The sequence below is a fragment of the Etheostoma cragini genome, chromosome 1 (assembly GCF_013103735.1).
Source record: "Etheostoma cragini isolate CJK2018 chromosome 1, CSU_Ecrag_1.0, whole genome shotgun sequence".
Classification (NCBI taxonomy): domain Eukaryota; kingdom Metazoa; phylum Chordata; class Actinopteri; order Perciformes; family Percidae; genus Etheostoma; species Etheostoma cragini.
The window spans coordinates 5112803-5137802 of NC_048407.1; the positions used below are offsets into that span (position 1 = coordinate 5112803).

At 41.0% G+C, this 25000-nt stretch overlaps 1 protein-coding gene across 2 annotated transcripts in view; it reads left to right on the top strand.

Moving 5' to 3' along the window:
• adamtsl3 (ADAMTS-like 3) overlaps positions 1–25000 on the top strand; it is a 211393-nt gene that overhangs the window by 2830 nt on the left and 183563 nt on the right. For both annotated transcript variants that reach the window (XM_034867570.1, XM_034867580.1), the window contains exon 2: positions 143–259. In XM_034867570.1, coding sequence (XP_034723461.1) covers positions 194–259 — 66 coding nt within the window. In that variant the 5' untranslated portion in view covers positions 143–193. The remainder of the gene's footprint in view (positions 1–142; positions 260–25000) is intronic.

A 25000-nucleotide genomic window follows, 5' to 3' on the forward strand; every position in this document is an offset into this window, starting at 1 on the left:
GATTTTTGGAAAATGGCTGCAATGATACAAAGAGTGAAAAATTTAAAGGGGTCTGAATACTTTCCGTACCCACTGTATGTTATTCACAGCTAAAAACTCCAGAAATTCTGTATTTCAACTTGCCGTCTCTTCCTGTACACAGGTTGGGGCTCACCCATCTATAGAGAGACCCAGACCTTGGGGGGAAATCAACATGAAGATGGAGTCCTTTATCTTCTGGAGGGCTGTCTTTATCTTCCTCACGCTTCCCCATTTCCAGGTACTGAAGATGGATGGATGGATGGATGGATGGAGTATGAGTGCATAGATGAAACCAGGCATTTAATTCCCCCCCCCCCCTCTATGTACGAGTGTATGAGTGTAAGACACACCTTCCTGATGTATTTAACAAAGAAACTCTATCAAAGTTTTGAAAGAATTGTAGAATTCTGATACCACTATTTCTTTTAGTATATTCAGTATAAATTTGTTCTTTGATTCCCTGGCTCACATGGCGGATCATTACATTCGTTAGTGTATAAATGAACAAGACCCAATTGGAGAAACCTTGTCACTGGACAGCCAGCTGCTGATTTCTCACTGCGGCTGCTCTCAGCTTATATTGATGTGACCCGTCCGCATCATATTGTTTAACCCTCGTGTTGTCTTCCCGTCGACCGTGCAACTTTGTGTTTTTCTGCGTCAAAATTTCAACATGTTGTTTCTTTTTTCAAAACTTATCTCTGAGTTTTTGTCAATTGTATTTTTAGATTTAGTTTGTCACTTAATTAATAAGATGATAATTTTGTTGTTGTTGTAATTACGCTTTATCACATGTTTATTCCCAATTCTTTTGTCACTTTTTTAAACAAATTTGTGAGGTTTTGATGGGGTTTTTTGGTCACTTTTTCCTTACAAATTTTTTCTGCATTTGTCACCTTTTTCAGTCAGTTGTTGTTCTTTTGTCATAGTTCTGATAAAGAAAGTTTTAAGGAGGCTTAAACAGGTCAAAACGGCCGCTGGGTAGTGTGCATTGCCTGCTGCAGTCTTTGTGCATGTGTAGGAGCTGGGGTGAGTGTCACCTCTTTATATGAAGCAATACTGAGCGCAGGATGTTCTCTGGCAAATATAGCAGCTACTTAATCCCTGACAACAGGCTGCTGTGGGCCTGCTGTTCTCCATGATCAGCTCAGCAAAGAGGTCTTTATTTGGACCACGTCTGTTTATAAAGCCACTGAACCCGTTACAGAAGCAGGAATATTTCTTCCATCTATTTTCAGGGTGGCGGGACTTCAAGCCCTGCTGTGTTGATTATTGATCGCTATAGTTGCTATTGCGGTGAACTGGGATTATAAATTTGAAGAATTAGACTGCTCATATCCGTATACACAACCACATGGAATTTGTGTTATGTTTTTACGGTGATTCACAACCGACAATAAATCACAGCGTAAAAGTCATACATTAGGAGTGCTAAAACATGTATATAAATATACATAAACTGTATATATGTTTATATGTATGAACACTGAATGGACTACACTGCATGAATCTGTATCTGAAAACTGTGTGTGTGTGTGTGTGTTTGTTTGTGTGCAAAAGAAAACCCTTTCAATATTCAAATCAAGAAATGTTAACAGCAACACATCTTACAGTTTTTTTCAACTGTAGTTATTCAGTATTCAGTTTCTACTCAAAACTAAAACTAATTACTAACAACTACTAAATTCCTTTTGCAATTCATAATTAACGTGAAAAAGTAAATTGTCTCTCAATTTGTTTCTCAAAAGTTTTTCATTGATTAAGACATGTACTTTGAATATAAATAATGTGCCTGACTGCGTAAAAAAGATTAAAAAAGGAGCTTGTTTCTAACAACATTTCCCCTGGTGAAGGGCTTTAAATCCTAGAAACACCCCTCTTTGGCACCACCAACATTTGTTGCGATTGAATACCACTTGGAGTGGTGGCGTAGACACTGTTGGTGGTGGTGATGAGTGAAGAGGATGCTGAGTTGAGGAACTCAGAGCTGGGTTCTGGAAACAATAACCTGGGGGTGAAAGGGAAGGAGAGGGGTCGTGACAAGTGCACAGCTAACTGCAATAAAGGGAAGTACATTGTTAAATATTGATAGCATGATTATATAATGGGTATATATTAAGGATGTCACAATTTTGGAAGTCACAGTCTTGAATATCATATTTTTAAAATGGAATCGTCGATACTGCCCCGCTGCCCCCATGTCACGTTCGGTCAGCCAAACGTGTCGTGTCGAAGTGCGGCGAGTCCGTCAACCTCTTGTAACTTAGCTACAGCCGGTCAAAAGATAGCATGGCAACTGGCAGATGCTGGAGACCCATCGACACAACTTGAGGTCCCTCTTCTTTCACTGAAGTGTGTGAAAGTTTCAAAGTATTTTGGATTTCTGTTGACAATGTTCTCGTTGTAGACAAAAAGCCACAGTTTTGCAAGTTCTGCTATGTGCATGTACTATCTATTCGGTGGGTTTACCATTGCACATTCGCCCAGCAGCTAGTGGATATTTCTTCTGCTTATAGCTTTATCCCAATAAAATTGCACGGTTGAATTTCAGCAAATTTTGTAGCCTAAACAGAGCAGCTTATAGAGGTTAGATTAGATAGAGCAACAAGTTAGCGGACTGTTAATCCTAGTGTCTTCCAGGCAGCGCTGCCTGGAAGACGACGTTTGGGGCTTCAAACACCAAACCCCAGGTGGTGCAAAGCGTCTGCCCTCAGGATTTTTCTTTTTACTTTATTGACAAATTGTCAAGTTTCCAATTGACTGAAGATATGTTATTTTTACATTATGTTGTTAGTAAATGTTTTAAATTTGACAATGTAATGTGGTACATTACAGAGGTCAGACATTATGTTCCATACAAGTCTAGTCTAAAAATGACATACCAACCTGTGCTCTAAAAAAAAGTAAAAATTGAGCTTTGAATCATGACCTTAGAATGAAAAATGCTATCGAATCGAGGTGAATATACATATATACTGTACATACATATATAGTTTCTAGGGAAAAGAAAATATTTTATAAATTGTTGCACAAACAATCATGATAACATCATTTGATATTTCCCCCCAGCCCTATAACATAGTCTTCCTGGTTGAATTTACACTAAGCTTCATTAGATAAATTGCATATAACTCCTTCTCTTTCCTCTTTACTTTGTTTTAACTTTCATCAGCTTGTTAATTTCACACCGACACCCGTTACATGATACATGTAGACATGAGCTGTACATACATGTTGCATGTCATACAATCGTGCAGAGGTATATGAAGAGATAGAGGTTAGCAGAATGAAAGGACTGCCGAGGGAAGGGGGATAGACAGGTGTATCCACTGAGGCTTTCTACAATACCGTCCAATTAGACACATACACAAACACACATACATGTACGCATGCATGTGCACACACACGCACGCACACACGCACACGCACATACAAACACACAAACACACACACATACACACACGCGCGCATGTACTCATACATGCGTGCACACACACACACACACACACACCCACGCACACACACACGGTTCTCTGACCTTACTCTCCCCTCAGTCTCTGCTACCTGCCAAACCTTATCACACACCTGTGGATAAGTCAATATCTGAGAAAAGTAATTGCGCACTATAAATTGTGTGTATGTGAGTGTGTGTGTGTGTGTGTGTTTGAAGCATTTGTGTCTGTGCATTAATCCATATGCAGTATATGTGTGATTGTTTGAGTATTAAGCATAGTATGCTCTACATAGTTTAGAACGAAAAAGAAAAGATGGTGCAGCTGTGTCGTTGCTGCTCCACGAGGAGTGTGCTTTTTTTTTGCTTTTTTATTCTTTTAGCAGCACACTTCTGAACATTGGATTTGAGGTAACTCAGGAGTTTTCTGATGTTCAGAGCAGGCTGAGAGCCCAGGCCTTCGGGCGTCCAGTCCTTGGGGAGTAGGATGAGCTTAGGGCAAGGTGTGGAGGAGTACAACAATTGGTGTAATCCCAGTTCCCTCGCGCTCCTGCTTGCCTGACTTTGAGCGTCAGGCGGTTTCAATCCATCCATTCTGCCTTCCCCTAGAGTTCACTGTACGGATGTCATCCCAGCTGTGTGCATAGCACCACAGGCAGTTGCCAACACAGCATGGATGGCGCTGGATAGGATTTAGGTCTGGCACTGGACCAGGGACCGGGACACTGCCCTCCTTGTGACTGGGGACTTTTGGCAACATTCCATGTCCCACCAGAAGGGTAGGACTCTGAACCATTGTGATTGTCCATTTAAGGAGAGTTACAAGGCTCAATTCTCTCCCACCATGCAGCAAGTCAGATCAACCGCCGTCATCTTCATCATAGCAGAATATCAACAAATGGTACACGTGTCTGTGGTGTTGAGCCAGGTCAAACATTCGACTGCCCAACGAGATGCTACACCCCAGGATGCACTGAGTGATTTAGAACAGGATATAGAGCTGCAAAGATGAATCGATTAGTTGTCAACTATTAAAGTAATCTCCAACTCTTTCTATAATTGATTAACCAGTTTGAGTACTTCCTGCTCCTTAAATGTGAATATTTGCTTCTTTGCTCTGTAAAAGTTAAGTTAATATATTTGAGGACTCTGTGGACAAAACAAGACATTTGAGGACGTCATCTTGGGCTTTGGGAAATACTGGGCAACTTTTCCCCCCCTATTTTCTGACTTTTTGTAGACCAAAAAACTAATTGATTAATCTAAAAAATTAATGACAGATTAAACGACAATGAAAATAGTCGTTAGATGAAGTCCAACTGGGTTATGTAGCAATCCATTTCTGAAAACATTATGGAAGTATTGACGAGCTTCATTACAACAATATACCTAATGTTAACCTATTTCTTACCAAGAAACCAAGTGGTGATGGATTCCTCCATGTTGCGTTGGTGAATGTGCTCATGCATGTGGCTCAGGACTTGCTGTTGGAGAGGTGGCGATACACAAGACAGCATCCTACAGGATGCCCGGTGCCATACTAAACGACTGGTATCCACCGGACCAAATGCTTAAGCAGATTTTGCTTACAGCTAAAGGGTGGCAGTATTTCACAGGAAATGACTCCAACAGCGAGATGTCCAACAGTCTGCAGCTAAAGACATTTGGAGACTATCTGCACCTTGAGACAACATGGACACTGCTGGACATACGGGGACTGCCCATTTCTCCAACACTCCATTTTTCCGACCTCTCAATAATCCAAAAAATTCCTTTTGGTCCTACAGCCCACTAGTCCTCTCCTAAAGCCCAACAAACCCTCTCCCCGACAGCCCATTGTTCCGACCATATAGGTTTTTGTGGATCACCTCTCAAAGCCGCGGGCAGCAGGCAGTGGCCGCAATGGAGTGGAAGAAATAACATGGCGCTGGACAAACAACACCTACAGGACATAATGGTGCATTAATTTGCAACTCGTCAGGTTATTGTAAAATACCCTATGTCATCTAGTGGTTCTTCCTTTTGTTTTATAAGAGTAATTGACTGGTTATAATTTGTTGTTTTTGATCTTAGACATTGGCGTATTGCCTTACCAATAGATAAACCATCTTGAATGTCACCAACTTTCATTGTGTGCTTGCTTTCTTTTTTAATTAAAGTTAGCGCACCGTGTAAGCACCGTCACTATCCGCGTATGAAAAATAAATCCTTTACTTTTGAATAATGTCAGTGAGTATGAGAGGCTAACTTTACAAACTTCTTTAATGGAGACAAAGAGAGAGAGTATTCGTGTTGGATCATTTCAGCCTGATGACTGTGTCAGCACATTTACCATTATTAATTTGTCCCATTGCTGAGTATGTCTGATTATTACAATGGAGCTCCTGCACCATCTGCTTCTTTGTCTCCTTTTAATCATGAATTAAACACTTGAATCTCCAAAGCGCCCAAAGTCCTTTAAAAAGGTGTACGGTCCCCAAGCTGCTGACAGGATCCAAGCACACAGCTGTACTCATCCGATATGTGAATTATAAACTTTGACTGGTGTATGAGGTTTTCTATTACAGGAGCATTTAGTAAAAGATAGTACAAGACAGTTAAAGTCTTTTAGTAAAAGACAACACATGCAGTCATTGGAAATGAATGCACAGTTTTGAAGTTTTATTTTATAACTTTTGGGTTATGTGTAGAATATTTTATGTTTACGCCATCTTTTAAATAATTCTATCAATGGCAACTTTTGCTTGTAGAAAAATGAGACAATCCTGGTGAAACTGGTGCACTGGTGACCGATGTGGGTCACTCACAGTGTTGGGAAGGTAATTGGCATCAGCTGTGTGCTGGGCCATCAAGTGGTATTTCAGACTGGACGTGCTGCGTGCTGCCTGTTGTTGTGTTTGCGGTCTAGCTAGATCCGGCAGGTGTTGTAGTTTTTCTAATGTTACTAGTTGTTGCAACAGCATGTGAAAAAAACTACAAAGTTAATAACGCATTTTACTGAGAGCACTAATTTTATTACATTTATTTACCAAGCACAAAATAGTGCGAATGGCATATTGGCTGTAGCTGTTGCCATAGTGGCAACTCTCAGACAGTTTAAGAGGCAATTTAACTGTCAGTCAGGTGGCCGTGCAAATGTGGCTGGAAATGGGAAAAGAAGACATTAGCCACATAAAAAGCATGCAAAGCAACACAATTAATATTATTCAATTATAGCCTAACTCCCATTGCAAATATGAACATTTTCACAGACAACTGTGATTTAATTACACATTTTTTTCACAGTAACTGTAATGGATTACCTTTAATTTGTAATTAAATTCCGTAACCCTGTTACACATAACTCCCCAACACTGGTCACACGTCCCCTGTCAGTATGCGAGTGCAGACGTCTTCTCTGATATGTCAGTAAGTGAAAAGGAGTTAGAACAGAGGTGTATTCAGCTTGTGTCTTACTCTGTGTATTTTAGCAGTCACACAGGAACTATCCCCCCCGTAATATTGCAATACAAGCTGCTGCTTTTTATCCTGTGTCCACCTGTTTGTCATTATTTCTGACCTATGAGGTCCAGTGGCAGTCTGGGCCAGTCACAGAGTCAATAATGGGCCCACCCACATTACCCACTGGCCCACCCAGCCAAGTTTACTCACAATACATTTTGTCACAAAAAAAAAAAAAAATTAAGGTGATCGCAAAGTCAGGGTGGGGGCAAAAATTGATACAGACATAGTTTGAAGATTAAAAAAAGGTAATAAACTGCAATCTATTGCACAATATTGCAGTGGAGTATGTCAGTTTTTTTTTTTTTTTAATGAATATTGTAACTTTGCCAAAGTGCCATTGTTGTGTGCATGTGATTCTGTCATCATATTTTGCTTTTGGTGTTTTGGCTTGCGTATTACGGCATATGTTGGGAGAGAGATTATGTTATAGGCTGGTATTGGAAGCAAATATGAACAAAACCACCCAGATTGGAAAAGGTTGCTGTTTAATTTTCATACAATAATTTGATTTTCCATATCTTTCTTCTGTATGTATGTATGTATGTATGTATGTATGAATGTCTGTATGTTCTGTATATGTATGAACTACTATACTACTACTATAGGAACAGTTGGACTCAGTGGACTGACTTTATGTGGTAAATTGAGAAAAGAAGAAATGTTTTGGTGAATTATATAAGTTAGACCAACGTTAAATGAATGGGTGTAGATGAGATGATGGTGGTGGGTGTAGGAGGGTTAGAGTGCACGCTTGGCTAACTGCGTGGATTATCACAAGCAGATGTGGGATCAGAATCACGCCTGATTGCCTGTCATTGTCTGGGTGTTTTTCTAGATGTGCTGCAAGATTTAGAGCTTTAGAGCTTGGTTTTTCATTGACCCGGCTGGCTTTTTCTTTCTCAAACTTTTTCTTCTCCTGGGTTTGATCTAGCATACCCCTCATTTTGTCACGTTTTTGTAACTAAATATTAATTGCTGGGGAAATGCCTCAAAAGAAGAAAAAAATTGTCAATGGGCATTATCGCATGTCGTGGCAAATTCATTTTAGAATGTCAGCAGTAGTGGCTGGGCTAGCTCAGCTGGTAGAGCAGGCGCACATATATAGAGGTTTCTCTCTCTCCCCTTTTATGTCTTCATCTGCCCTGTGAAAATAAAGGCCTAAAAACGCAAATGTCAGAAATGTTAGCAGTAGGCAGGACTAGTCTTGACTCATTTCCAACATTTATTGCCACTTCTTTTGTTAATAAGTTTGCGCTCACGGAACCAGAGACTAGACGTCACCTCAGCCTGTTTCTGTACAGCCAAGTTTTGCATTTCCCATTCAAACATTTGCCCGACCTTCTCTCTGAAAGGAATCCAGATTGAAAATGTCTAACTAGTTATTTTAACTGACCAACTTTTCTTTTACATTACATCACACAACGGTCCAACAACCTTGCTCCGCAGCTACGGCTAACCCACAAACAATTCTTTTCATCTGTCTAGAGAACATGGCACCCACATAGCTCTAACAACAGTAAATGATGGCGTTTTTCCACTGCATGGTATCTACTTAACTCGCCTCGACTCTACTTGCCTTTATTTAGTACTACCTCAGTCAAGGCTCCAAGCGAGCTGAGGAGATATCAAAAGGTCACGGCAGTTTCCTACTATGGCGACCAGCCACGGTGGTACTAATCTGCAATGGAGAAAGGAGGACGGGGCACTGCAACAGAGTCAAGTAGGTACCATTAATGGAAAAATGCCATAAGACAGGGCTTTGGATGAAATGCTTTTGTTGCTATTCCATTCTTTCCCTGTACATGGCTGATTCAATGTCACTCTGATTTGCTGTAAACCGATATGATGTAGTCGCTGTCAGCGGTACCGTAGAAACAAAAGTATTTAGGTGAATGATTGCAAACATATCATATCATACATACGAATTTTTGATTTTTTCCCCCTACCTCTATAAGGCCTAACAATATCCAATGCCCTTTGTTGTGAATCTGTACATTAGCAGCACTGTATAACTGTAATGATATATAAAAATTGCATAAACAAATACAAACATAGCTCAAAGTCATATTCAGTTAATTTTGGCTGCTGCATCGCACCAAACACGAGGGTAGCAGACCAATGAGGGCCAAGGGAGCGGTAGAAGAGAGAGTAAGTGCAGTGACAAAGTGAGTGTGTCTGTTTCCTGTTGGCCGGGCCTTCCCGGTGCCAGCCTCTTCCTGTCATCCTTCAGCCTCTGCAGGGACAGCTGTTCAAACACAACCAACCAACAGTACCAGCTCTGCCTTTTCCCGTCTCATCCACCATGCAGGATTGCCCCCACCCCAGCCAGATTCCCCCACCCTGATTCCCTCACCAGCTTCCTCTTCCCCTCGTACTCACAAACAACAACCGGATGAAATCACCGAGCTTTTCCTTTCACCCGCCTCTGAAAACAGCATTGTCTGTGATGCCAGCGAGCTATTAGGCATGGCTTAGAGGAATGCGGTTGGCTGTTGCCATTGTGTGTAGGAATGACAACCTGGTGGAGGAACTGCAGAGAGCAGCCAGGATCCAGAAATGCAAGCCATGTTTTTTTTTTAATATTACGTAATTTTTTTTGAATTTGTTCTTTAAATTCCTTTGGAGACTTCTAAATTCCCAACTTGTAACTAGGGCTTGGACGATATGCTTCTGTCCCAATTCAATTATTTCACGATACACTGATTCGATTTGTATTGCGATTTTCATTTATTGTGATTTTCAAAGTCACAAAAACAAAAAAAAATACATTATTAGAAATTTGTAAAACTAATTATTTTCTAAAAATAATGCACATCACATGTTAGTCAGTCAGTCTGACATTTATGTAATTTGTAAAGAACATACTGCAACATGGATTTTCTGCATATTCTGCTTTTGCTCTGTTTTCCAAATCCAAACTTGTAGTTTATTTGGACAAGTTACTTAAAAAATGAAATCATTAAAGCTACCTGTATACTGTTATCCACATTATATGTAAACAGTTATTACCACTCCCCCTTCTTTGTGATGGGAGGCTTTTCACTCTCAGTGTGGGTAGAAGCTATAAAGCATTTTTCTTCTTTATTCTTTGATACAACCTATTTTTTATTTTTTATTTTTTTTTCAATTTTAAGGGTCCCATGGCAGGATAAATTCACTTTAAGAGATTATTTTAACATTAATATGTGTTCACACAGCCTGCCTATGGTCCCCCAGTGGCTACAAATGGTGATAGGTGTCTTGAATATCCTTGAATATCCTGCTCTGTCTTTGAGAAAACAAAAGCTCAGATGGGCCGATCTGGAAGCTTGCCCTTTATGAGATCATGAGGGGCAAGATACAAGGGTCCACCACAACTCTCCCCTCCTCAATAAGGAATGCTCATTGTGAGACGGGCTCTAGTGGCTGTAATTCTGCACCGAGGCAGATTTTTGGGAAAGAGACTTCAGAAACAGTATTAAGCGACCACTAAGGTTATATAAAAGAGACTTTAGATACAGTATTTAGGGACCACCATGGTCTATATCAACGAAACTTCAGAAACAGTATTAGGGGACCACTAAGGCCTATATAAAAGCATCAAAAGAGCACCATGTCATGGGACCTTTAAGATTATTTTTGGGGCATTTGCGCCTTTAATGGCCAGGACAGCTAGGTGAGAAAGGGGAGAGAGAGGGGGAAGACACACAGTAATTCGTCACAGGTCGGACTCAATCCCTGGAGCCGACCACGCGATACAACCTTTTAACTAGTTCTTCTCAACTAGTTCTACTCACTATTTAGTAAGGGCGCGCCGATCAAGATTTTTGGGGCCGATCACCGATTGCTGAAAGCAGTATTGGTTGCTACCAATAACCGATCACCGGTCACCAATCACTGGGTCTATATTTAATAGTCTTTACAACAATGTATTAAAATCAACAGAAATTAATGTACTGTGAATTGTCAAGTGTTTACTTTATTGACAGGAAATTTTCAACATTATACTTCATGTTAGAAACATCTTAAACAGCTAAGAGCTTACCAAATAACCTTTATTTTGAAAAATAAATTATAAAGAAACTGTCTTTGTCAATTTACTCAAACTTAAAGTGTAATTAAACTTAATGGGCAGACCAAAGAAAACAATATAGATATAAGCAAAGCCATATCTCTTAAAGCTTACTTGTTAAGCATCAGTGGCAGGTTTTTCTTTAGAAATATAAGAATCTTTGCATTTTTGGCAGACAGCTTGTTCCTCTTCTCATGTACAATATTCCCTGCTGTGCTAAAAAGTCGCCCACTATCTACACTTGTGCATGGAGCACAGAGGTAGGCTCGTGCTGCTTGTGCGAGAGAGGGGAAACGACCAAAAAAACAAGCGGCTGTCCGCTCCGTGGGATGACTGGCTCTGATAGGTAGAGGTTCATCTGCGATGATGTTGAGCTGCTGAATTCACCGCCACCATGTTCCCCATCTTCATCCAACATCTCAGGATACATAGCGTGTAAGAATCCAGCTCGTGGTACTTTCTCTGGGGGCTCGGTGCCAGTCGCTTCCAAACTCGCCTACCCATTTTGCTGCTCCTGTCCAGTGGCAAGGGTATCAGAAAGCAGCCCGCGAATCTGGGGCTTGAGTGCATCAAAGAAACATCTGTCTTAATACCTTTTTTTTGGTTAAAAAGAAAAACTAAAAATTAATGGATAGTTAAACAAATAACAATCAGAAATACTTTTTGATCCTAAAGGGGAAGTTGGATTAAGTTACAGTCTCTCTTTTTAAGAAAAGAAATATGTAAAAACCATTATTTAATGCATTTCCTAGTTTATGCTCTGCTCTTGTTTTGATTAGTGAGCTAGTCTTGGCCAAATAGGCAATAGCATACTCCAAACTTGCATTTTTACTCTGTAGTCTTCTTCCAAATGTTTATTTTTCTAGTAAATTTGAAGGAAATGCCAGCCAGCCTGCTTACTAAAAGATTAGCACACTAATCATTTCAGGCATGTATCAATCGTTTGGGCCAAGTTAGATATTTCTTGCAAGAGGAATTGGGAAACCTACTTAATAATTCAATATATTTAATTAACATTGACATTATTTAAAAATAGTTTCATTCTCTGAAAGCACCACAACTAGAGACACAGAGAGCGAGAGAGAGAGAGAGAGAAATAATGTGTGAATGAAGTTCTCACCTCGGATCAAGCTCTGGTGCGATGGTATACAGGCGCTTCAATTGAATGTCACTGAATCTGTTCTGGACCGCTTCAAACAACGTGGCTTTTGAAGTTTTTACATTGTGGTCCTTCTCAGCAGTTTTCTCCAGAAGACGGGTTAAAGCTCTGATGGATGGTATAACATCTGCAGCCGATGCAGTTGATTATCTTCTAACGGGGCGAGGATAGAAATCATATATTCCCCCGATTTCCACTGGCTGCCAGTGAACATGGAAGGCAAGTCATAGTCAGCTCCATAAGCACATTGGGCACGCTTCTGTTCCATCAGACTCTGTAGCATATTAACTGTACTGTTCCACCTGGTAGGTACATCTTGTTGTAGCCTCTTAATAGACTGGCAAAGTTGCTTCTGAATATTTTGAAGTCGAGAATAGGCAAGATGGGAATGTTTGAAATGGCCGATGCTGCGTCGTGATAAAACTCTGTTGGCAACGGCAAGCTGCAGTGTATGAGCCATGCACGGCAGGCTGGGCAGATCTTTGTCCCTCATGGCCTTTAACATGTTCATGGCATTATCCGTTAAAATAAGGTGCACTTTTTCCTTCCCCATTCCCCAAGAGCCTCCGCGGTGTGTGATCCCGAAAAATCTTGATAATGAAGCACAAATCTTTTTAATCAAACTTTTTTAGACACCTTGTAGAACTGCCAGACCGCTGAGTGAAGGGAGACCGCCATTTTAGCTGCGCGTAGAAATTTTATCTCACGGGTAGTGCGTCTCATAGGCCCATCTGATCGGCCTTTATGGTGACCATCGATCAAACTATTTAAAGCCTTTATCGGCCGATAACAATCAGTGACCGATCAATCGGAGCACCCTTACCATTTAGTACTTATTGAACAAGTAGAACATTACTCTACAGATTATTCAACAGGAGAAGAAATTGATTCTGTTACTTGCTATGGATGCCACAGTGAGGAAAGTTTTCCTTGCTCAATAATCTGTTGTAACCAGGTTAGGTAATGAAAATCCCCAAAGCTGCTGGTGTGCCAGGAATCCTAGGTTAGCAAAAGCTAATGAGAACAATTCTGTGTGTGATCCCAGCCTGTTTAAAAGACTCATATCATGGGTGTACATCAGGGACAAGATCAGGGCACTGCATGCGCAGGGCCTCTTGGACAACTTCGAGTAAGGCTCATGAGCCCATTATGTATTTTGTTATGTTGTTGTTGCGGATCTTTTCATTCCCCCTGGTGTGAGCCTGGGCTTTGGCTGATTTTTCAGTGAACTATGACACATTTAGTCCACTAGATCCTTGCCAGCAGTAGCAGCAAAGTCAGTAGCAGGCTTTCATTGTCAATCATCCTACCCCCTGATCCTCCACACTCAGAGACAGCTCCGTTCAAAGTAAACTCAAACCCAGACGAGGAACGATTAGGATATCCATGTGGAGTAATATCATTTTGACCCTGTGGCCTGCTGAGTTGGACCTCAACCCGCCGCTGTTATCAACGTTGTCATTATTTATTTCCAGCTTGATTCGTGTTTATTATTCAGTTGTGGGTTCATTACGACTGGAATGTGGTTGTCTTTTCACATCTTTCGAGCGGACTGGCGTTCTGGAGTTTATTATTATTTGAGCCCTACTCATCACCTGCTTCCTCCCCCTGTCCTCTCCTTCCTTCCTGGCCGGGAACAAGAGCTGTTTTATGGGCTTTATTAAGTTCCATTTTGTTCTTTGCCTTTGCCATTAACTTGTTAACCTGTGATGTTTCCTAACCGCTCTCTGCTCCGCTGCTTCAGATTTATACCTCCTTAAGGAGCAACTAGTAAGCAGCTGCTTGGAGTTGCAGTGTTACAGATAAAGGTTTAAATTAGTGGGCCACATGGGTTTAAGTAGAAATGGAAGGCTCAGGAGAGCAGCAAAATAAAGTTTAATGAAATACATGTGGTAGAGGCAGAGCTTAGCCAGAATCTTTCTTTCTTTCTTTCTTTCTTGGGGGCAGGACTTCAATAACATGAAAATCACAATTGCCTGACATGTGTTCCTATAGAGTAGTAATAAATGGACGATATTACATTGAACTGTATATACTGTACATATATCCAGGAGTCGATAGACCTAATCACAGTGAAGTCACGCAAACACAAAAATCCCTTCCGGGGAGATGAATGGCAGTTGATTTCCATTGCGGGCACATGTGAAATCAGCTAAGTTTATTTTATCTTTCTGTTATCATTTTTAGCCATAACTGCAACATTTAAAGACATCTAGTTACACACGGAGGTCCGACCTATCTGTCATCCCTGCTGTGCTTATTTTGTGTCCTATGTTGCTTTGATAGCATCTTTGATCAATCAAATCTAGGATTAGAAACAGCAAAATGTCACCGCCGGTCGAACTGACTAGTTTTGGTGGTGTCATTTTCTTCAGTCGGTGGCCCGCCAGGTAAATATGCTCTTTAAGCTAACTTTAGTTAAAGTGTTGACATATGAAAGCATCAAACATGCATTTTAGATAGTGGAGATGAGAGTATATCCAGTTGTTCCTTGTCCCCGTTTGCTCAGCACCATTAAATTGTATGTATGGCACACTGGAGTTTTCTCCCCGGGGGTTCTTGTCAACAAACTTTGTGATTGGATTTGTCAGTGTGTCAACTGTCAGAGATGTTGCCACACCATTTATAGGGTATAGTAAGAGTAATAATAAATAATAAGGAGTGTCTGTCTGTTTGGATATCTGTCCTTCAATTTTCTCAACAACCTTTCATCCAATTAACTTCACACTTGGCAGGTGTGTTGCTGAGAGATGATGCTAAAATTGATGGTCCGGAAGGACGTGTGACGTGTGAACCTCTGATTAGTTGGTCGGTTGGTAAGGTTTAGGTAATGAGGAGTGAGATTGGTTACGGATAGGGTAAGAATATCAGGGGAAGCCAATCAGAGGCAGAGTAGGCCAGGTCATGCCTTTGCCTGTCCCTCCGAACCATCCCTTTCAGCACTAACCATTGCTAAGCACCCCAGGGGCTGATCTTTAATGCAATATCTACATTTCCCATTATCAGCAACCGTTCAACGTTCCAAAGGCACTTTCTGTCTATTAATCTGATATCATTTTAAAAAACTAACTAGAAAACATTGGAGAACCTTTTTGCAATTATGTAAGCAGATAATGTAATCTGACAACTGCTGCCCTGGTTAAAACAGCAATGCAACTGATCTTAGCTGGTATTCTGTCTATAATAGAGTGCAATGGCAATTTCTGACCCCACACTTTTGACCAGTAGTGTATTTATTAGAAGTGCGTTATATAAACACTGTAGTAAAGGTGGGAATCCCAGGGTACAACACAACATGATATGATCCCCGATACATGGCTCACGATACCGACAATATCACGATACAGCAATTCTGCGGGAATATATTGCTAGACAATTCGCTAATAATTCGTCATGATAGCTGTCTAAATCACAATAAAAATTGCAGTTTTTTTTCTCTTTATTTACTTCGAGTCCAAGCTGGCTAGTTAACCTATGTTAAATTTTTTTCATTCATGTGTTGAGCGTTACCTTGAGAAGCCAAAAAGTACCAACGCTGGGATTGGGGAAGTCATTTTAGAGCACCTTAATTTATTCATTTGGTGCCAGCGTTACGGTTCTCATATTACACAAAGGACAATAATATATTGCCATATCAATATTTTGTCCCACCCCTACTATCGTCACTGCGCTGCATTTTTAATAACTATGATATTCTGGCCATGGGTCACATCTCTGGCCCAGGTCCAGCAGCTCCGTCTCACACGCTGTTACTCTACCAACTGAAGTTAGTTGCATTCAATAACTTCTTCTGTGTTCTTCGCCGCGGCCGCCGCAATGGCAGAGTTACCAGCAAAAACACTGGTACAAATACAGGTTTGGCCCTCATACTTAACAATGTACAGCTGTGTTAATAATTAAATTGAAACTGTAGACAAATGTCAGAAGTGAGGACCAGCGGCCGCTGTGTGGCTATGTGCGGAGAGTAAGACGAGAGAGAGTAGAGGAGAGATCCAACACAGGCACGGCTTTACAGACGAAATGGGTCATGTAACGCAAAATTAAACCATATCGATATACACAGCATTGCAGCGGATGCGAGGACATTAGCACCGGTGTGTCCCAGAGGAGCTAACAGCTAACAGACGCTAACTAGCACCGACTAGCACTGCTCACTGCTGTTGTCTGAAACAAAACACACGGGACAAACTGTTGCGTTTACTGGTAAACTGGTAAACCTTGAGACCGACGCATAACTGACTGCTGTCTGTTGAGTTTTTCTCCCGTCACTCTGTCCTTTGTGACTGTCTACATCTAGAAACTAAGCTGCACGGTGCAGGTAAATACTTTGACTGGCACATGATCAGACAGTGGTTTACGGAGCGGTAGATGGGCAATGAAATGACGCTTTAACCCATTTGTGCCGGATGCTTCGCGCCGACACATTACATCTACCGCCGGCAATTGCATTGCGCAACTCTGAACCTCCTGCCGGCTGCTGCGTGGCGCAAAGGATAATCCAACACTTCTTCATCATCATCCACCACATCCTCCCTCCAAAACTCCTCACTATCTTCCAACTCAATGTCACTGCCCTCGCTTTCAAAATCCTCCTCTGTTGTAGCCATTGTCTCGCCCGTCTCTCAAAAATTCATAAACAAACGCACATGTATATCTGGTTGATTGACATGATTTTCAGCAAACTACAGTACATTTTTGTGGTCACATGGCTTTAAATAGCCAACAAGACGCGCCTCATGTGTATTTGAACCAATGACGTGCGTTCTCTGCTGCAAGCGTCATGAAAAGACTGACGAATACAAAATGTTGCGCCACGCAGCAGCCGGCAGGAGGTTCAGAGTTGCGCAACGCAGTAACCGGCGGTAGATGTAATGTGTCAGCGCAAAGCATCCGGCACAAATGGGTTAAAAAAAAAAATCGCTCGATCACGCAAATTTGAACGCGGGAAGTCAAAATTGTGATTGTGATTAAAATTTGGTTAATTGTGCAGCCCTGGTCTAGTCCCTTCTCTGCTCTTATTAGACCATTGTAGCCAATGTTGGATTTCTTCAAGATTTTTGCATCAATGTTAAATACTTTGATTAGTCACACTTTTTTGAAAATGTTCCGTTTTAAATCAGATTATTTTAGACTTGTTAACCTTTGTGTTGTCTTCCCGTCAAGAACACAGCTTTTTGTCATTCTGGATCAAAATAAAAGCCTGTATTTTTCAAATATTTTGGTTGTCTTTTTCAAAACTTTTGTGTCTTTTTTGACATTTTGAAGCTTTCAAATATAGCAGTACGTTGTAAACAGTTAACATCATGAGTATTGTGTCAAAACTTAAATAACAGTCCATATACAACAAAGATATATTAAAGTTGATTTTTTGGCAAAAAAAAATAAAACTATAAGCTGTAACACTTTTAAAAGCTCAATACCTGTGGCTATGAATATCAAATTACTTTTTTGGTAGTTAAATGATCTGGCACTAAAAAAGATCTTCTTGCATTACTTGTTTTTCAGCTGCTGTGAATGTTTTGGCACTTTGGTACTGCAGTTTCTTTCTGTTATTTATTGACACTTATTACTCCAATTCCCTTGACTGGGTAAACCCCCCCCCCCCCCTCCCCAAATTTCTGATGATTTCCAATTTCTAGAGCCAAGTTCGTAGCTCTCCAGATCTGCAACTTTGTTCCTTTTGGATAGAGGACTACTCTCTTAGAGTGATCTGTTTATCTTTTGCTCTCTCACACACACACACACTCACACACACACACACACACACACACACACGCAAACACGCATGCACACACACAGATCCACATCGAGTTTATGTTCAATGCCAGCTCTGGTATTTCAGCTGAAGGTGAGGAGTGAAAAGATCACTGTAGGTCTCTACACACTACACAAACTGCAGTGAGCCAGGCCGTCACCGGTCCCCTCGTGTATGTGGTTGTGTGTGTGTGTGTGTATGTGCAGATAGAGTGGTGGCTGAAAAGCTCATTCATACACACAGGGACAGTGTGGCCATTCACTCCAAGCCGTCATCTCTGTTTCTCCTCTGCTTTGGGGCTCTGCCATTCAGCTGCCTGGAATCTCTCCTCTTCCACATCCTCTCATTTTACTATTTTTTCCCCCCACTCTGTCTCCTTCTCCGGCTCCTGTCTCGCTATTTTTCTGGACCTTCATTCTCCCCTGTGCTGCTGGCTGCTAGTGCCCCTGAGGTGTGTTTGTTGTCTGTGAGGCGCTCATAAAGACCTAACCTCCTCAGACTAGAGCTGGGCCATATGGAGAAAATCAAATATCACAATAGTTTTGAGCAAATACATCACTGTCAATATTGCGGCCATGTTGTAGGGTTGGCTATTGGTGTTTCGACAAAATAGTAACACAAGATTTTGGATGAATAATCATCAGTAATCTGGATATTAATGTGTGATAATATTTTGTGATTTAGAAATTACCCTCTATATCTGAGTTTTGTGTGGCACATTTGCACGGGATCAGCAAAGTCTGCGATTTTACTTGAATTTACTGACTTATCTGGCGAGACTGCTGCACCGTACTTGGGTCAGGGTTCTGTATCTTTCTGGGCCAGGCCCGTTAGGGGTTACCAGAGGCGCATTCCCTATCCCAGCTGCGGCAGTACCCACACATCATCATATCAGCCCCTGGACGAAGCCGCGGGGGCCGCGTTGACTCAGGGACGGAGGTCTCCGGTTGGGCAGTGGTCCAGACTAGGGAGGACATGAAATTCGGCGTCCGTAGCTGCCCGCCATCCCATATCTGTTAACACGTGAGAGTTGCACAGGAAAAAAACACCTTGACAAACTGATTTAAGACCCTGCAAAACTACAGACATGTCTAGTTGCATGGGAGTAATTAACCAGGAAAAGACAACACTTATGTCATTGTACAATATTACAATATCCAAAATCTAAGACAATATGTTGTATCGTATATCGATATAATATCGATTTATTGCCCAGCCGCACTTTAGGCTTCTAAAACATGCAATTTGGGGAAACAGTATTAACCCTGCCTGCTCCTCTTTGGACCGCACATGTCGTTATAGCATGCGGTCAACGGAAAGCCTCTCATAACATCTATCAATCAGGACTGCGATGGTGACAGGAAACGTAATGAAAATAGGAAATGGTCCTTTTTGACAACGGTGTTACTCCGAGCAGCCTGGAGAATTGTTTCACATTCATTTAAATCTGTACCACTAACATTTATCTTTGTTGGACTCTTGTAGACTCACTTACACACCTGTTTCAGTTTCAAAGTTGTTCTTTTTGTTTGTTTTTTAACAATTGCTTTCACAATTATTTGTCTATTACATGATAATTATTTTCATGAAATAACTAATTAATATTTCTAAAAAGACAGAACGTCATCATGGCATCTTGACGGCTTCAGGCTTCTATTGGCCTTATCGCTGTGACTGTTACTGCTACAGGAACCTTGAGCTGCACTAAACTGCTCCGTATTCAGTTTAACCACTCAGCATTCCTGTGACCTGCAGTGTCGGTGTGATAAGATGTTCCGGAGGGTTTGGTTATAGCTTAAAGTGGATCCCAATGAGCTAGTGAGGGCCAACTTGGCCTCGATTTATTCTACATTTCTCCTGCAACGCCTCTCCCCTTAGTTCTATTCATGGTTTCTCTCTAGGGTTTTCCCATTGTATCTTCAAGTGTCTCTTAATTATCTGAAGAGGCAAGCTCTGTTATGTAACATTTAAAGTGCCAAGAGGGTGTAGATTAGGGGTGGGAATCACCAGACGCCTCCCGATACGATATCATCACGATACTTATGCCACGATACAATATTGTTGAGATTTTAAACATATTGCCATATTCTGCGATATATTGCAATTTATAACCTTTTTTTCCAACTTCTAATGTTTCCCAATGTCCCCAAAAGGAAACTTAGTCAACATCTGTTTTATCTAAAAAGATACATTTCTCTGTTTGTTTATATCACTTAAATTTCATTGCTGCCACATGGGATTGTCAAGCAGACAAACTGACCAACACAAATATAATAAAAGACTGATCTTTGGTGCCTTTGCATCGATACAGCAGTACCACTGAAAATATTGCGATACTATGCTGTATTGATTTTTACCCCACCCCTAGACTGCTGTTTGTTTGCTGCTTCCTACCAACAATCACCTTTGGTTTCCATGGCTGTGATAGTTCATGCTCCCTAAACTAGTAGTTCTTACTGTTATGGCAAACAAGGTTCCCTACCCTTAACCACTTTTTTATCCAGACGATGATCCTTCTCTGACCTTAACCAATTACTTTTGGTTAACCTTACCCAGATTGTTTGTTAAGACAAAACCATCCGAGAAGCCAGCATTGGACACTGTATGGAAAAGGGCAGGCACGCCCACCATTGTTATATTGTTGCCCCCCGTCGGACACACCTAAACCACGCCCCGAGCTGCCAGTAGCTCTTTACCAGTCTGGATCATCTATAGTCTCACATGCACAGCCCTGTGGAGGAAGGTCTGGCTAGTCTACACAACATTCCTGGATGTTAGAAAAACGCGGTCTGGTTTATTGGCTTTTTTTTTTTTTTTTAAACAATCATAATCGTCTTGGGCGGCGCTAAGCACTAAGCGCAGCAATGGTGCCTCTGCAGAATAACATTGGGAACAACTTGTTTTGGTGGTTTGTGTTAATTCAAAAGTAGTTTGTGCAAAAGAAAACTCAGATTGGACAGATAGTCTTGTTAGCTGTCTGGATTTACGCTGCAGAGATTTGAGGAGCAGTTAACCATAGTCCTCAGAACTCCACCGGAGTTTAGAACGGCAACACAAAGAAAGCGAAAGTTGATGGACATCCAGCCAAAATGAGGGACATCTGACAGAAATACCAGGGGCAACTAAATGGAAATTAAATGTTGATTAAGACTGGGACAGAAGTGCATTTCTATTCTCCAGCCTGAACCAGAGCGTGTCTTGTTTTCCTATCAAGAAACAGCCATATAAATTATTTTTACACTTTTTTATGTTTTATAATGGTTAGGAAGGCACCTTGGTGGTCCCCTAATACTGTATCTGAAGTCCCTTTACTGTAGACCTTAGGGGTCCCCTAATACTGTATCTGAAGTCTCTTTTATACAGACCTTAGTGGTCCCATAATACTGTGTCTGAAGTCTCTTTTATTTATAGTGGTCCCCTAATACTGTATCTGAAGTCTCTTTTATATAGACCTTAATGGTCCCCTAATACTGTATCTGAAGTCTCTTCTATATAGACCTTAGTGGTCCCCGAATACTTTATCTGAAGTCTCTTTTATATAGAGCTTAGTGGTCGCCTAATACTGTATTTGAAGGCTCTTTTGCAAATTTCAGCCTTGGTGCAGAATTACAGCCACTAAAGCCAGTCTCACAATGAGCTTTCCTTGGTGGTGGAGGTGGAGGCTGGGGGTGCCAACTGCCACTCGTTTGAAAGCCACAATGTCTCTCTCTCATGGGTGGACCAAAAGAGAAAGGGGAGGTAACCTTGCACCCTATGACCTCATAAGGGGCAAGATTCCAGATTGGCCCATCTGAGCTTTCATTTTCTCAAAGGCAGAGCGGGATACACAGGGCTCGGTTTACACCTATCACCATTTCTAGCCACTGGGGGATCATAGGCAGGCCGGGGGAACGCATATTAATGTTAGAAAACATCTTAAAGTGAACTTTTCATGCCATGGGACCTTTAAAGGCAATGTGATTGGTGTGTTTCATAGTTCAGTTAGGAGAAATTGTTGGGTGTGTGACTCCTATAAGCCTAAGCATCATTATGTTCTATCCAACTGTATTATGGACTGGTAAAGTCACGACGTGCTGTAGAGTTTTGGTTTTCATCAATAAGTAGTTGGGTTTCTTTTAGATACATTGTCTTTTTACTGGATTTACTTTTTTACTAAAAAGCCAGTCCGCATACTATGGACTTACCATTCCTGGCTGTGTGACTCCAGAATTTGGCTTACACACGGAGATCATAACCCGTAAACAAAAGCCCATTCATGGATATAAACAGCCCTCATTAACAATGACTTTTTCACTTCATTCCCTCTACATGAGCAGACAGAAAACTGTTCACAGATACAGGCACACACTTCTCCAAGTGAAGCAGCAGGCCTGAACAGAAAGATTTATTGTATGGGACACTTCTACTGCCTACTACTTGATTGCTGAATTAAAACTGATACAATATTCCTTTTGCCATATCCTTTACCTTTTACTCTTCACATAATGAGCCTGTAAAATAGTTATAGAAAAGACTGTATAGACACGCTGAAAACTCCAGTGGTGGACTGTTCAGAGTTCAAATAGATCCTGTATATTTAGACATGATGAGATCAAAGCCTTTCATCCCAGTCTTTCAGCCTCCATAATAAGAAAAGATTATCTGACAGTAGTCCGCCTTGTGCGCTGCATTATATAGAGGACAAAATAACTGTGTGACTGTTTAACGTGTTGATGGAAAGAAAATCCATCAGGTTAATTTACAGGAAAGAAAAGCAGACACCAATTCTCTAAAGGTTAAAGTGAATAGGTGTGTATAGTATACGTGACGCATTTAAAGTGGGTTTGCACTTTCATAAAGTTGGATTTTCACAGTACACATAAACAAAAGAAAGTCAAATCAAAGCAGCAGAAGCAGGGACATCCTGATTTATAATCCGTAATTTAGGGATCTTCAAAATGCATCCTATGTTTACCAGAATGCAACTAAGCGTCTTTTTGTTAACTCTTCAAGCCCAATCAGAGCTTCAGGCTTTAGGCTGTGAATAGACCGGGTTTAAAATCGGTTTCAGGTGAATGGAATTGCTTGATTGACAAAGAACTGACTATGGTTAGGGGCTCACAGACAACTTTAAAAAAAACATTCACCCATGAAAGACTCACATAACATTACATTAAAAACAACTACGACAATTCCATGGCAAAAGAAAAACAAGAGTATGTGTGCAAACTCCATTAAAAAGTAGTGATGGTCTATTTGGCCTTGTTTAGAATAGATATGCAATGGAAATAAGAGTAAGTTTTCAATTAAACTTTGTCAATCAAACAAACTTTGCTACTTTTTTTTTTAAAGATGATTTTTTGGGGCATTTTAGGCCTTTATCGGCTAGGACAGAAATTATATAAATGATAGGGGAGAGAGGGGCAACGACACGCAGCAAAGGGACTCAGGTCGGAACCAAACCCGCGGCCCCTGTGGCGAGGACGGAGCCTCCTCCGTCACCTACAGGTGAGCTACCCAGGCGCCCACAAAGCTGCTTTCTATATGATCAAAGATCAAGGTAACTTAATGCAGAAGAAAGTTTGTAAGGGGATTTTCAGCGAGGATGGCCTGAATCATCATCAGCCCTCATATTGATGCTCTGCTGTATATTGGACCTGACCTATAAAATGTTTTGGAACCCCTGCTGTAGTAATTGTGGTCAGCCACTGGAGCTGAACAAAGCATCTTCCATCTTTCTTAATGATGTTTTTTCTTCTTTCTTCTTTTTCTTCTTTAGTTTACCAAGTACCCTTTTACAAGTAACAGCTGCCTCCTCTGGTACAGTATGCTGTCCTTTGGGCTGGGGGTTGCCCTCCCTGTATTATTATCCCAGGATTGGCTCCCCTGAATTAAGCCAGTAATCCAGTGTGAACCAGCCACTGCAGGGTGTGCTGACACTGTCCTTCCACTGGTGTGTAAACTTTATTAGACGAACTGCTGCACGCTGTGCTGCACAGCTACGACTCAGTAACTTCCCAGGGAGTCAACCAGACTTTCTGTCACTGTGTGTATGTGCGTGTGTGTGTGTGTGTGTGTGTGTGTGTGTGTGTGTGTGTGTGTGTGTGTGTGTGTGTGTGTGTGTGTGTGTGTGTGTGTGTGTGTGTGCGGGGTCTATACCCCCTTGTACTTGACTTTAAAGGTTAACTATGGTTTATTTTCAACTTGGACCCTATTTCCCTATGTTTTTGTGTCTAAGTGACAGCTTGTATTTACATTCACAAAAATGCTTATTTTGCCACTGACAGTCTCAGTTTCATATTCTTAGTTTCTTTTTTACATACACTGAGTTTTTTCCATAAAAAAAATTGTTTGCTAAACCCAGCTCCATCTAAATAACCAGCCAGTATCGTAAAATTAACTTCAATAAAAGTTGAAAAAAAACAAAATAAAACTATGAAAATTCAATATTGGGTTGTCTTCCCATCTTTCTAACCATCACAACTCTGGTTTTGGTAAATTAAAGACATAGTTTACGGATTTACATGTGAAAATATGTTTGCTCTGCACACGCTAAAAGATACATGATAACCTATTTATGGATCTTATAACAGGACCATAGGAAATGAAGTAATTGCCCGTTCTCTGTCTTACATTTCCAACAATTTGGTTTGTCTTTCAGACCAATTCTAAACATTCTGGAGGGAGTCCAACATAAGCTAGGCACAGTCTATATGAGGTGCACCCTCACATCGGCTCCATCCATGTTATCACATACTCTTGCACTATGAGCTCTACTCTGCAGTTGAATACAGTTTTTAACTCATCTTTTGAAATCTTTCTTTGGGATACTTTAGCTTATTTTCCAGCTCTGCCTTAAGTAATACAACGTATGCAAATAGAACATCCTTTCTTATACCTACACAAAGCCATGTCAGTTCTGGATTCTATCCACTTCAGGTAGAAGCTTTTGCACCTGCGCCATCGATGAAAGGGAAGAAAGCTGTGAGATGTTTATTTTAGTTAGTCATGTTTAGACATATGGGCTGTGGGAGTCTAATGCTGAGCACATGGCTGTATGCTCAGGAGTAGTGGTGAGCA